Source organism: Zonotrichia leucophrys, chromosome 1 (genome assembly GCF_028769735.1).
Source record: "Zonotrichia leucophrys gambelii isolate GWCS_2022_RI chromosome 1, RI_Zleu_2.0, whole genome shotgun sequence".
NCBI classification, from domain to species: Eukaryota; Metazoa; Chordata; class Aves; order Passeriformes; family Passerellidae; genus Zonotrichia; species Zonotrichia leucophrys.
The window spans coordinates 31,714,165-31,729,259 of NC_088169.1; the positions used below are offsets into that span (position 1 = coordinate 31,714,165).

The 15,095-nt window shown below is 39.9% G+C and overlaps 1 protein-coding gene across 1 annotated transcript in view; it reads right to left on the bottom strand.

Moving 5' to 3' along the window:
• Nucleotides 1-15,095, bottom strand: part of EIF5B (eukaryotic translation initiation factor 5B) — a 34,864-nt gene that overhangs the window by 1,437 nt on the left and 18,332 nt on the right. The window contains exons 9-23 of the mRNA XM_064710799.1: nucleotides 13,979-14,062; nucleotides 11,532-11,827; nucleotides 10,809-10,916; nucleotides 10,581-10,691; nucleotides 9,665-9,732; nucleotides 8,376-8,517; nucleotides 6,698-6,829; nucleotides 5,846-6,028; nucleotides 5,568-5,729; nucleotides 3,851-3,982; nucleotides 2,442-2,573; nucleotides 2,256-2,332; nucleotides 1,990-2,154; nucleotides 872-1,010; nucleotides 171-332 (exon numbers count right to left, since the gene is read on the bottom strand). Of these exons, the coding sequence (XP_064566869.1) occupies nucleotides 171-332; nucleotides 872-1,010; nucleotides 1,990-2,154; nucleotides 2,256-2,332; nucleotides 2,442-2,573; nucleotides 3,851-3,982; nucleotides 5,568-5,729; nucleotides 5,846-6,028; nucleotides 6,698-6,829; nucleotides 8,376-8,517; nucleotides 9,665-9,732; nucleotides 10,581-10,691; nucleotides 10,809-10,916; nucleotides 11,532-11,827; nucleotides 13,979-14,062 (2,093 nt within the window). The remainder of the gene's footprint in view (nucleotides 1-170; nucleotides 333-871; nucleotides 1,011-1,989; nucleotides 2,155-2,255; nucleotides 2,333-2,441; nucleotides 2,574-3,850; nucleotides 3,983-5,567; nucleotides 5,730-5,845; nucleotides 6,029-6,697; nucleotides 6,830-8,375; nucleotides 8,518-9,664; nucleotides 9,733-10,580; nucleotides 10,692-10,808; nucleotides 10,917-11,531; nucleotides 11,828-13,978; nucleotides 14,063-15,095) is intronic.

The window sequence follows — 15,095 nt, forward strand, 5'->3', positions numbered from 1 at the left end:
ACCACAGCTCCAGAGGCCTGGGCTGCACAATGCCACACACACCCTCCCCAGTGAAAGTCAGTCTGTGACAGAAGGCTCCTCTCCTGTTTCTGAGGCTTCATGCTACATTTCACTTCAGGCAAGCTGCCACTCTGTCCTAAGGCCTTTCCACAAACACAGATTGCTCTTACCTTGCTGACGAGGATATCTGTTGCTTCAAAATGTCGTCCATACATTTTAGGTGATTCCCCAGGAATAGGTTCTATTTTAACACAAACTTCTTGGCCTTTCTTTGCCACATCCACTGGTTTGTGGTTTATTTCAATACTTGTGACTATTCCAATTTCAACAAACTGTAATACAATGAAGCAGCTGTAACACATCCACCAAACCTCTGTGCGTGCACCCTTCTCTAAACTCCTGTTTGGAGGCACAGACTTGCTGCAGGAAGTGTGGCACTGGCAGAGCTGCCCCCTCAGCACAGGCAAGCCAAATGTACGGCACAGCAAGTGCTCCATCCTGAGAAGGACAGGGACACCAACCTCCCACAGCCCATCTGGGATATCAGCTGGTTAGCCCTTAAAATGTCAAGAGCTGGTTCTCCCCCTTTTTAGCTACCAGGTAGGACAATTTTGCCCATTACTCAATACCACAGCACAGAACTGGCAGGTGCCCTCCAGCCACACTTTCTGTGCCCTGCTCTAGGGCTCAATTCTTCTGGCAGAGTGCAGTGAGATATTTGAGCACCAGAAGAAAGACTTGATCTGCAAGTCTGACCCTCATCTCCCACCAGCAATCCGTGCAGAGGAAAAGCATGCAAGCACTCCAAGGAGCATCATCCCAGGAAGTACCAGCTGGATCAAACATGCAGTGGGAAGAGGCCCTTACTTACATTTTTGCTAGGTACACACATGGGAGTCCCCTGCTTCACCTGGCCGGCCTCAACCACAACACCCATCACTATTGGGTCACGAGAGTTGAAAATGAACTGAGGAAGTATTTTCAACTTGCATGGAAACACTGCTATATGCCTGCAAGGTGACAAGAAAAGGCACTTTGAAACGTACATCCACTGCTCCAGTGTATCATTAACAGCTCTGCCTTCTCCCACACATCTTGGGCATTCATTCCAGGGGTGTTACTTGGAGAAAAGCAGGAAAAAACCTCTTTTCCAGTCTTGCTAATTCTAGTCCACACCTGTTCTTCAAGAACTACAGGGAGTAATAATCATTCATGCCTGGCATGGATTTTAATTTGACAGGCTTGAGTGCTCAACTCGGACCAAGACCAAAGGAGTAGTAATTTTACAGTGTAATTATAGCCTCACATGAACACAGGAATAGAAATGTTGTTGCCTGAACTCCAGAATGTCAAGGGGTTTTTTTTGCCAAGTGAACAAATACATTTAAAAACTGAGCTAAACAAACACAAGTTGGGATCAATATGAAACTAAACACATTTTCATTTATTTTGACTGTCCTTATTTTACTGAAGGCCACCCAATGACACATGATGCCAAAAATTAATTTTGGGTCCCTATAAATCCTTGAATGATTACATATTCATGTTACTGCAGTCAGAATTAAACCCTCTACACTGGGATCACGTGAACATGAAACAATAGAATCCAAATCCTTTTAGTTTTGTTTTTTTAACTCTGCAAGACTAACCCATCTGCCACAATCTAGGAAGAGAAGCCAAGTACAGAAAGCAAACTGTAATAAAAACACTCCATATTACACAACAGTTCTAGCTGAATCCTGCATCTGCTGCACAACTTTCACAGCTCTCACCTCACTAGGCCTAATCCAGACCTAAACAATTAGACTGGAGCACTGAATTCTTGAAAACTATCAATTTATGGTCCTACCATCTTCCTCCTCTCCTCCCTTTCCATCAGAACCATATGCTAAGTAATAAGGAAACAAGTAGTTAAATAGAGCTTCATTTATACTAAAATAAGAGAGACACTTATTGGGAAACACCCAGAAGACAACTGCTCATACTTACTTGAATTCCTCTTGTTTCTGCTTTTTGTAATCTTGTCTGTATTTTGTGAAGGCATCAAATAAGTGATAAATGATTTCAGCACTAAAGATGCGAACTCCTAAGCTGTCGGCCATCTCCTGCGCGTCGCGCTCAATCCGCACGTCAAAGGCCAGGATGACGGCATACCTGCAGGAACAGCGGCGCAGAGCTCAGCGCAGGGCGCCCCAGGGCAGAGCAGAGCAGCCTGCAGCACCACCGCACATCCATCTGCACTGCACACTACTCACTGTGGGTCGTGCTCCAGCATCACTGACGCCTTCATAACATCTTTTTTATGGACAGGACCAATATTAATTCCTGAATACTGTTGAAGAAAGCCACAAAAATCGAGTCACGAATCTCTGAGTGAAAAGGAAACATTTACTGACTAAACACAGAATCAATGGCATCAGACAAAGCACAGTAGTACTTACTGGCACTTCTGATGTTTTAAGAAATTCAAGTAATGCCTCTAAAGAGCCTAAAGTAGAAGCCTGGACGTAAACACCTTTCTCTTCTAATTTGATTGCATTCAGTGTTTGCTTCAGTTCATGTATTAGTTCATCCTTCAGGAAAAAAAAAGGAGAGAAAACAAGTTTTAGTTCTATTGCTATTTATGCCTCAGGGTACAAAATCTTCCTGTTCATGAGCTGCTGAAAACAGGCAACAGCCAAGGGACAGAGCTGCAGTGCAAACCATACACAGCCTGTGAGATACTGATTGTTCCTGGCATTAGAGAAGCCTGAGCTGAACTAGACCTGAGGATTCTGTAGGAAGATGATCATATAAAACTGAGCACCTTCAGAGCTGGTAACATTTCTCTGCAGACCTCACATCACTTTCCCCAGCAGTACAAGTTGCTGCTGGCAAGGCTGAGCAAACACATGGCCCACATTGTGTGGCAATGCCTTGGCTGCCTGGGGATCAATGACAAAAGCTGACACCTAAAACCACGAGCTGGAAAGGATCCTGAACACTCTTTAGGCCTGGGTACCAAACAGGATGCAAGAGCAGCAAAGACAATTTGTTTAGAGAAGTGTAAAAAACCACATTTTTTTAGAGCCTATGTCTTCTAACCTCAAACACAAAAGTCTCTTCTCTGGCAGATGAATGGGTTTTGCCATTGAATTTTAGCCATTGTGTATCTACTACCAGTAGTACACTTGAAGTAAATACTCGTACAGACCCAGCAACAAGGTCTGTGTTTGGACATCCCAAAAGTTTAACCTCCCTTAAAAGGCACAAATAAATAGACAGAAGACTAAAGGAAGACCATGGTTAAAAGTAAACTAGCAATGTGTAAATTGGCAACATGTAAATTCAAAGTAAATTAGCAAACTAACTTCCTGCCTTTGGAGAAGCAAAACACACAGAGCAGTTTTGAGTTTAGGATAGCTACATCCTTTCCTCTACCATTTTTAACATGTAAGTCACAAAAGAAATTTATTGCAAAGGTCTTGAATTAGCTTTGCAATTAGGAGAGTTTGCAGAACTCCACTAGTAGATATGTACCTAATATAATTTGATTAGAATATATCCATAATTTACTACAAATACCAAATCAGTAATTCACAGAGCCAAACTATGCCATGATACTTGTTTTCAAACCTTATTCTAGCAGCAGAGACACCCCAGCAAAATATCAGGAAAAAAGCTAATGGTCAAGATACTAAAAATATCAACCCACCAAAGCTTCACATGGGCACAAAACATGTTACTGGAACAGTTTTTAAAAGAACCAAAAAACCCAGTTATTTGCAAACTGAGCTCTCACATTTGAGTTTCACCACCAGAGAGCTCAAGTTACCCTCAGTGTGTTGTAGTTCAACATCAGCCACCTCACCTTGAGGACTGGGACTTCATCCTCTTTATGAGCTACAAGCAATGGCAAACCAGCCAAGGTTTTTTCCAAATCTTTCCCAAGAATCTTCACACCTTGAGCAGCAACGACCTCTTTGTGCTTTTCATACTGGTTCTGAAAAAGAGAATATACACACTAGCAGAGAGTTCTGTGCTGAGCAGCAGAAGAACACAGCAGGGAGCAGTGAAGTGCATCAGCTCCCAACTTTCATCACGATTGTCTTTGCTTTGCACTTGCACCTTTCAGCCCTCCTGCTCCTCTCCCTTCGGATACCCCCTGCACCCCTGCCAAGGTGGGCAGGGCACAGGGAAATCTCAAAGCAGAGAAGGGGGCAAAAGGAACATGTACTAGAAAAAAGCAAGCAACAATAGGCATCTACTCACTAATAAGACCCACAAATTCAGCCCCCTAGGTAAGTGATGGGAAGATGTTAACAACTTTACAAAAACACTAAAGCTTAGCTGACACACAGCCCAAGCCTCTCTGCAGGAAGGGCTGTCTCACTCTCCCACTGGAGGCCATCCAGCCTTCTCATGTGCTTAATTCCATGTACAATTCCCCAGGTTCTCTCCCCATCCAGGGGAACCTCAAAGATGTCACACTCAGGGCATGGCTCTAAGACATAACAAAACCAGTTATTTCTGAAGATCTTTAAATTGATGTTGGAAGGATTTTCTGGTTTGTTTCCTAATTTTTTATTTGGATGTCCCATCCTTTTCTTAAAACTGCAAGGCAGCTTCCTTCCTCAATAAGCACTTTGTTCCTGCAAACCTCTATCCTTTAGCCCTCCACTCCAAGAATCTGAGTGTTATTTCAAAGATGACAATTCCACATGAACAAGCTGAATCAAAATGCATCCTCACTGCCTGCATCAAAAAAGCCCAACAGCTACCCTAGGTTTACTTCCCCTGCTCAGGGCTCCCAAACATGAAAGGTTTATCCTATTACATTCACCTAGGTTATCTATATGGTTTTCTTTGCCTTAAAACAAGTCTGTGCAGACATTTATTCCTTCCCTTTTAAACAGGAAACATCAAAGCAGTTCTTTTCATCATCTTTGAACTGCATGCATTAATCTTAATATACATATTAATTTATTTACAGCTTTTTGATTCTGTGTCTCCTCATTTCAAGGAAAGCCAGGCAGGAAGGATTTTAAATTCAGGGCCTCTCCTCAGGCTAATAAGGGCAGCAGAACCTACAACTCTTGAAAGCACCAAGAGGCTGCAGATTCTGCAGAAGTCCTGGTCACTGCCACTCACCAACCAGCCCTAGAAACTCATGTGTTCACTTTTCTCAAATGTAAGTATATATGGTTTTTGTTACTAAAAAAACATTTCTACTAATATAACTTTAACTCAGAAGTTGCTGTACCAGTACACTCCAGTTTCTATTTGAGATGGGCATCTCCCTCTCACGTGTAGCCACATACTTGAATCCCTTCTTAAAGCATACACACCCTAATCCTCACTGCAAGGTAATTCCCTGATCATTCTCTTTGCCACTGCTGTGACAACACACACCCCAACACGAACATACAAGCACATTTTCAAAAAAGACACCAGATTTCCCCTGCATTCCCCTTGAAGCCCCCCTTAGATACCATTATTACAACCACATTCTACTACATTCTCTTTTTATAAAGCTTGATTTAATTTTTTCCTGGTTCTAAATGTCAGTACAGTAACAGCTGCCATACCTTAACTCGCAGCTCCTTCATAGGAGGAGGCAGCAGCAGACCTCTGATCTGAGTCACAATAGGACCTTCTACCCCAGGAACAATAATGGTGTCTCCTTCTCTCAGACGTCCATTGATCAGAATAACATCTATGGTCGTGCCCATGCCTGGCAGTGCTTTCACCTGAATGAAAGGGGAAAAAAAGTTAAGCACTGCAAACACACAGTTTTTACCAGAAGGAAAGATGCAGGGAAGGGAGGAATTTCTATATGAATTTCAAGAAAGGGTTGCTGCATTACCTCCATGACTTGAGCTCTCAGCTCCTGACACTCAGCCAGTCTCTTGGTCAGCATGGTCTGTGTGAGCTCAACCAGAAGAGCTATCAGACTGCCCATGCCATCCCCTGTGTGAGCAGAGGTAGGTACAAGAGAAACAAAAGTGCGGGGATCCTTATTCTCATAAAACAAGGCAGCGTTCAAGCCCTGCAATCAGGATTAACAGTTACACAGGGAAAAGCACAAATACACAGCAGTATTGACAGTAACATCCAACCCCAGGCAAATGCCACTGCATTTTTAAAATCCCAATTTAAAAAGCCAACACTGTTACTGACAGCATGCTATGGAACAGAATTATCCCGTACTGAAGCCTCAATCCACACTGGGAAGCAGTATGGGATAATTCCACAAGGCTAATTACCCCATCTAGCTTCTAGATAGCATTTTATGTCACCAACAGAGGAAGTTCCAGAACTGATGTGATTCATACCCTGCCAGCATCCAAGAGAAAGAGACAGATGGGATTCTCTCAGGCTATTCCCAAAGAGAAAGAGAACAGTGACAGAAAACCTCAACTCTATTCATGACTCCATTGACCATGCACAGAAATTAGCTATTTTTCTCCAAACCAGCAATAAGGAAGGAGCAGTTAAAATTATGCAAAATGTAAAAACTACAAAGTTTGATTTATAAGAGGTTAACACCAATATGTCAGAAGAGATGCAACAGCTTTCTTGATATTCCAAGTTGTTTTGAGGAACGGGGAAAAAACAAAACAAAACAAAAACCACCCACTCACCCAAAACAAACCACACCACCACACACCTCTTCACTAGGACTTTTAAGCAAAGAACATTGAATATTCCAACCTACCTGTTTTGCAAATTCCACTATGATAGCTTTTGCACGTTCTTCAAATTCATCTTTTGTATTCTTTTTCTGCTTCTTTAAGGTAACAGCTACATCTGTATCTGGACTTTTTTTCCAGTCATATAACCTATCAATCTTGAAAACACAACAGTATGTCATCTTATGCAGCTTACTAAAGGGTGTCTTTATGCTTATGCCACATCATCAGTGAGAAATACTTTATCAACCAACTTAACCAGCCATCTATCTGCTCCAATAATCAAATTAAGTGTTTTTATTTGCTTTGGCTGCTATATTTAGCTCTGTTTATGTCAGGCAGGATAGCAGGATAGCAATGATACTTCAGATTTTAAAAATTCAAGCTATAGTAATCTCTTTCATATGAAAAAAGTTTATGTGCATAAATTACATCAAGGTTAAAATAAAACATTAGAAGAGACCTGTTTACAGATTCACATACACACAAAAAAAACCCAAAATCATGGAGTGGTTCATGATTTTTCCTGAAAAGAGACTACAGTGGTTTTATAAAGAACTCCTAAAATTTGCTGGTAAATATGGACCCTGTCCCATGTTGCTACAGAGAAGGGACCAGAGAGGGGTTGTTCAAAAGACACAACTGTATTTCGGAAACACTTCCCCACCATAGCTGCCAAAGCACGACAGACTTAGCCCAAAAATATCTTTGCTGTAGAAATCAAAACTACATCTTAAGAAAACTGATTATAACCTGGTCAAATAATACAACTATAACTTAAAATGCAAGAGCTCATAGCTATTGAATTTCAGGCTCACTGTAGGCCTTTGATGGCAACGAAAAACAGCTGGGTCTTCAGATGTGACCAAGAGAGAACTCCCTACAACTCTGCCACAAGGCCTGGACACCTCTCCATCCAAGAGGCTGTTTGTATTCTTTCAAAAAGTAGCTGGTTTTGGCAATGAGATAATGCCCTCCTCAGTTGCAACCACCTTCCATCTTAAAGCTCCTTTCATTTTTGAAATATATTGCAATTTTTACACTGCACACAAATAGCCTTCTGACAGCTCTCCCTCAACATATCAGATGGCTTCCAAAGTCATTGGACATGAGTGATTTCCATATATATAAAATAATTCACTGAGTCATCACAAAAAGGCAGCATAATTTCTCATGCAGAGGATTTTAAAAACAGGGCAGAAAAGAACTGGTAAATTTTCCATCTAATATTGCAAAGGCCAAAACACTTCCCACCAGTGATCAACATTACTGCTCCATGGCCTAAAGTCAGTTTGTCTTCAAGTCAAACTGACCAGTATCAGTGGCTAAAATAAAGTATGACTTGTCAAGGTGAAGCATGTGTTGGAATTTTATCAGAAAATGGACACAAATCTATGTAAGTAGGCACAAGGAAAAAACCCCACAATTGAAGTACAACTTCCAGAAGGGTGAATCATATAGAGAAGTTACATAAGGCAACAAAATTTACCAGTCAGGACTCCAAGAACTGATTGTTCTGCAAAGCTCCCGTGGAGCCACTGTGATATCAAGGACACAAAAATGCAACAACAGGACCCAAGAACCACCCCTTCAGATTTTACACCAAAAAAATTGCAGTTCAAGGAAGAAAAAAGACAATTGTCAAATGCCAAATGCACTATTAGAGTGGAGAAGTATACTATTAGGATAAAACATCTATCCTACCTTGTTGAGAGCTACTATAAAGGGGCATTTCTTTGATTTCAACAGATTTATTGATTCAATTGTCTGTGGTTCCAAACCATGCATGATGTCAACTACAAGTATAGCAATATCACAAAGTGAGCTTCCTCTATTTCTTAGATTGCTGTGACATTAAAAGACAGGAAAAAAAATCAGTTATTTAGCAACAGAACCTTTATAAAAACACAAGTACAATGTCAAACTTACACTGACAAACAAAAAGCTAAAGTTCATCAGTTATTTCCCCTCAAAAATGTAAACCATTCAAATGACACTTTGTAATTTTCATTTAACAAAATACATCAATGAATGTAAGAAATTATTACACTAAGAAATTATTATTATCCTAAAAGTTTTCATATTATTGTATATTTTTACAATGCAAGATATGTTCTGATCATTTTCTGAGCAACAATTGAGACAGCTGAAGTGAAATGCAGGAGTGTAAAAACTGAACAAAACTTTTTTTATTTACTGCATAAACACTAAGACTATCACCATTTTATACAATACAAGGTAAAGAGACTATCATCACATCTTTGTTGGCAAACAAAACCTGGCTAGAAGCTGTAAGAGGCACCATGCCAAGGCACTGATCTGAACATTACCAAGTGCTCCACAACACAGCATTTCTATGCTTACAGAGGTTTTTACTGAAAAATGTCACATCAAAGTCTTAATCCTTCTGTTTTGAGATTTCATCCAAGATCTCACCTCAGTGAGTTCAGTTGTGCTTGTCATGTTTTACCCTTAAAAGCTGATTTAGTGGCTTGCCTGTGTGCCACTGGTGTTCCTAGAATGCATTTGATCTCTGCTAAGACTCTGATGACTTGGGTAATTAGTAACTTCCAGTCTTACAAACTCAGTTACCTTAACTGGGACACTATGAATGAGAGACTAGGAAAAAAGTTTTAATTTTTTGAGTACTTAGGTCACCTGAAATCCTCACCTTTTTTCCTCCAGCTAGCTTCCTGCTTCCATCTTTCCTCTTACACTAACTATTTATTTACATGCTTTTTCAGATATTCATGGCTCAATTGGCACGAAGACAGAAAATTAATCAGCTATAAAAGGCCAGCAATTAACCAGATATAAAAAGCACCTGCAAATGAAGCAAATCCACTTAATTCCTCTACTTTAAGTTGGTTTTGTCGGACTTTTTTTCAAGCGAGAACTAAAACAATGGATTAAGCAAAGACCACACTTGGCTAAGAATATCTCCAGATGCTTTTGCCATCAGTTCTGAGAAGTACATTGTGAGAAAACCTTACCTGAAAGACTCATGTCCGGGAGTGTCAATTATCAGCATGCCTGGAATTTTTATGTTCTCTCTGTCAAACTAACATTTCAAAATATTAGCCATCTTGTAGAGATTACACAAGAAGAAAACAAACAAAAAAAGAGCTGGCAACATTACTGACAGTCTGCACTTCAAAAATCCAGATACATATTTTAAGGCTGGCACCCTCTATAAACCAAATCAGTCAACAATCATTTCAACATTAAAAAAAATGATGCAGCACATTCCCTCAGGTGCCAACTGGCCACAAGCTAAGCTAAAATCTGTAAGACAAGGCAGCCTACAGAAGAAAAGCCATTTCAGGGTAGTGAGATGTACCATCCTTGGCTTGATTATTTTCTCCTCTCTCAAGTTTACAGGCTTACTGAGTTGAGTTAAATCTTAGAAAAAACCACCACTACACCAAGGCTTTACAGCCAGTTGCTTCTGCAAGCAAAATAGGATATAGTATCCAAAACAAATGATACAGAACAGTTACTATGTCTGTAACATGATAAAATTCATCACCCAGAAACTGGCCAAATTTCAGTACACACAGCAAAAGGTAAGTTTTCAACACAAAATATACTCAAGAGGTTTCAAGAGTCTCAATTTACAATCAAAATACTGACAAGTAAGCAGTCTGCGTACATATGTGCACTGTCCAGAACAGAGTGAACAGTACCTTCATATTTTTCTGAAGAAACAGCAATGCATTAACTGAAATCCAATGTATGAAAAATGAGACAGCCTCCCCTCTGCTGGGGGGATGACAGGAATTAAAAAACACTAGACCACAAAATTAGAGCAGGGGGAAGTATCTGTCCATGCCAGGAAATCTCACAAGGCCTTTATTACTCTACATTTCACATTTGTTAAGGTGCAGTTGTTGAAGTGCTATAACTTACATTTTTCACCATCTTAGTTTGTTCATTAATAGCTTCAAGAGGAACATTAGTTGCACCAATCTGCTGAGTGATACCACCAGCTTCACCGTCCTGCACGTTAGTGTGGCGGAGCTAAAGACAAAAAAGACCAGAAACTTTTGAGCACACTCTAATTCCCTCTGTCTTCAAGCGAAAAAATAAATGCTTAAACAAGAGGCACAGGCAGTGCTTCCACACTCCACACCTTACCTTATCTAAAATTTTGGTCTTGCCTGTGTCTACATGCCCCAGGACACAGATAACTGGTGCTCTGAGCTTTTCAGTGTTCATATTTTTGCTGTTTTCAGCTCGTCGTTTCTATGTAAAAGACACATACAAATTGGTAAGTATAAACCAAAAACCACAGTTCACCTCTTGACCTGATTACATACACACAAACACAGAGTTAGTTGTTGGACTCATATTTTCAAGGCAATTTAAGGTCTGTCATCCCTCTTTTGGTAAATCAAAAATTTTAAATTAACAGTTACATTTTTGTTTGGTAGGTTCTTCTAACAGTCTAGCAGGCAGAGTTGTTATAAGCACTAACAGTAGCTTTGCTGAAAAGCATTCTGAACAAGCACCTTGGGTGAGGAAACCAAGAACATCAGCAGCCATGAAAGCACTGAACACTTTAGACACATCTTTTAGAACTTGAAAATACCTATCTGTAAAAAACAAAAGCCTCTTTTTCCAGGAGGGATATAGAGGTGGAGGGGAACAACACTTAAACTGCCACCTTTGTGGTCAAGTTACCTAAAAACAAATACTTTATCTTCACACAAAACCAAGGTTTTTTTTCTTAATTAATACAATTTCTGAACCTGCCTAAATATTAGCCCTGCACAACCACCATTTTGACAAATTTGACAAAATAAGCTTAAAATCAATCTGTTTGTTGTACAACACAAGAATCCAAGTGTATCTTCATACCTCAATTCTCCGTTTAGCTTTGTCATAAGCACGCTCCTCCTTCGTGCGGTCATCGTCAGAGTCATACTCAGAATCAGAGCTGATTTCCTTGCTGGGCTTCTTTTCCATAGATTGTTTTCCAATAGCTTGGGAGTCTGGCTCTCTCTCATCTGAAATCTTTTCATCCTCATCTTCACTGCCTTCACTGTCTTCAGATTCTTCACTCTCTTCTTCCTCTTCCTCCTCTTCCTCTTCCTCCTCCTCTTCATCATCCACTTCATTTTGTTCTTTGACTTCAATATGGACAGGTTTGCTCTCTGTTTAAAAAAAAGAACGAGTAAAGTAAAAATTCTCTATTAAAGTTCACACTTCTGGGGGAAGATGGCACCAAAAAGCAAGAGACTATAAGAGAAGAATGAGCACTGAGAGTTGGCTCTACAATAAGTGCTTGTCAAGATAATTTTCCAACTTCCAATGTAAAAAAAAAAAGAGGAAAAAAAAGTGCTTCATGTTCAGAGTTGTTGGTTTGTGTTTCAAATCCAGAAAGAAAGCAAATTTAGGATGGAGTGAAGAATGATATTATCAGCACACTTATGTTTAACATTATTTGCAAACATTCAGACATTCTTTAAAGTCATGTGCCCTTCATAAAGGAATAATGCACCAACATCTTTTTAATAAAGCCAAAATACTCCAAATCATTACTAGATGGATTCTGTACACTACTGATCAGGAAGGCACATTTAAGCAGACATAATAATCAGAACAAATGGTCTCTTTTATGCCTATTTTAAAAAAATCTCATCTTCAGGTTTTCTTAGATGGTTCAGAGAAGCTGAGCATTTTTCATAGAAATTCTTCAATAAACAAACAAAAGAATTATCAATAAGTAATTTTCTTTCTTTGAAAGTTTCCCATTTATAATCACCTGTAAAATCATAAAAGGCAAGCTGATGATCACTTTAAAATCATGGACTGTCCTCCTTACAACACTGCTGGCAGGCTCACTGCTCCTAGAGATTAGTAACATTTCCTTGCTACACTCATAGTCCATCAGCTTAGTAAAACACCAAATCTAACTCCCAGGAAGGCTCTTTTTCTGTATCCCATCAGCAGAGCCTTCAAAGCCAAGCAGTAAGAAGTGCTATGTCCTCTCCAGGACAGTGGTGACAGACTAAAACACTCAAGAAGGCTAGCAGCCCTTAGAATTTAAAAGCACCAGAGGAACACATCTGTGCTGGAATTAAATCCATTCTGGAGTATGTATCTGTATGTCAAGTGTTACACTTGAAACCACAGGTGTCAGAAGTATAGGCAAGTAACAAGGACTTGATGAATAAATAGTCTTTAAGAAGCAATTAAGACACTAAGGAAGCACCAAGTCCAGTAACCAACTCCTGCTCAGGACAGCTCACAGAAATACACTTTCCTCCACCACTGGAAGGAAGTTATCCCTGCACTGCAGCACAGCCCCAAGTTTCCCATACACATTGCTGTTGAGCACAAACAGAATATGGCCTTTGGCACACATGCACAGGAATATTTATGTTCTGGCAATTCCTTCCTTTCCTCTAAACCTGCCTCTCAAAGAAGCATATCATAGAATCACAGAATAGTTTGGGGTGAATGGGACTTCAAAGACCACCTAGTTACAGCCTCCCAGCCAAGGGCAGGACACCTTCCACTACAGCAGGTTGCTCAAAGCCCCCTCCAACCTGGCCTTGAACACTTCCAGGGAGGGGGATCCACAGCTTCTCTGGGTAACCTCTTCCAGCATCTCACCACCCTCACAGTAAAGAAGCTCTTTCTCAACTAAACCTACTCTCAGTTTGAATCAATTTCTGCTTGTCTTGTCACTACATGCTCTTGTAAATAGTCTCTCTCCATTTTTCCTGTAGGCTCCCTTTAGGTACTGGAAGGCTACAGTTAGGTCTATTCTATTCCAGGCTGAACAATCCCAATTCTTTCAGCCTCTCCTTGTAAAGAATTTACCATAACATGCACACTTAACCTTCACACCATTTTATTTCCTCACTTCTTTGAAAACTTCTCGCAGGGGTACTGTCTTAGATGCTGCCAGATCCACGTAATAAAAATACTACAGCTTTGAAATTGTTACTAGAGAAATACAATAGCAGGTAAAAGGTTTCCCTAAGCTCACAGAGATGGTTTAAGCACATATTAGAGAAGAGGATTTTTACTCCCATAACAAAGGACAAAAAAATTACAACCCATTTATTTTAGATAGTAACTCCACAGAAGAGTATTTCCAAAGGGTTGTCTTAAGCAGTATTTCCATGGCTTCTGAAAGCTCTGCTCTTGAGAAGAGGTTCTTCTATGTATTTATCATCATACTTACCTCACAATTTATCTAACAGAGCAGAGGAAAAATCTAAGTAAAATATTGTTTTCTATAGAAAGAGAAAACTTAACCAGAAAAAACATACATCTGGTATTTACATGCCCACCTTTCTCTGCATCTTCATCACTAACCATAGCTTCCCAGTCATCCAGACCTCCATCTTCTGTGTCATCTTCTTCCTCCTTTTCTTCTGAAACCAAGAAACCCAATACTGAAGTTAAAAAAGTCAGTCCAGCAAGACATAACATTTTTAGATGCTCCTTCTTTTGACATACTAACAACTGCAACTCACAAGTTTGCTCTTACCATAATTCTCTTGAAGTATCTCCACACTCCATAAGAAGATGCTGCATACTTAAAAAATAATCTCCAATTCTCTCCACAAAAATCATGTAGTGCTAGCATCTTTGCCTAAACAAACTTTTGTGGAAGAGACAGAAGACCTACTCATCTAGTTCCTGTCTGCATATCATGCCAATGTCTGCATAATGCCTGCCACACAAACCTGTACCACAATCATGATCCTTGCAAGGAGTTGCCCAATTAACAGGCACCATGTGTAACAAAGTAGCAGAGAAATAAGAATATAAGTCACAGTAGAATTTTACCTAGTTAGAATATACAAATTGTCTATATAAAGGACACCAGGTGCCTTAATATAAATACATCATGGATTCCAGAAGCATTAAACATATTAATTCAGGAGGAATTTGGTTAGATTTATGAAAAGACTGCAGGTCTTAGTAAGACATGAATGGAAAAATGCAAACATACAACTCTCTCAAAAAGAGGCATTATACAACATATGTTTGCTGCAGCACATGTGCCATAAATTTCAGCTCTCTGAAATGAAGACTAAGCTCCACACTGCTAGAATATTAGCTAGGAACTAATGTTCTGCCAGTGAGCCCTTCTCTTAAGGCAATAGAATGGCAATCATGAATGACCATCTTGTAACGTGGTGGGTTTTTTTTAGGTCAAGCTAGAATCACAGGACACATTCAGCTTTGTTTTCAAAAGCTGCACATTTTGTCAGTATTTGCCTGACTTAAGAAGGGTAAAAATTGAAACAGTCTCCTTGCAGAGAAAGAAGTCCAGTACAATGTGATTTTGACCAAGCAAGTACTGTGTATGGGCAAAGATGAGGGCAACAGTCTGATCAGCAAACTTGCTGATAACTCAGTTTCACAAGCTAACACATAATCTCTTCATTCAGCACCTGT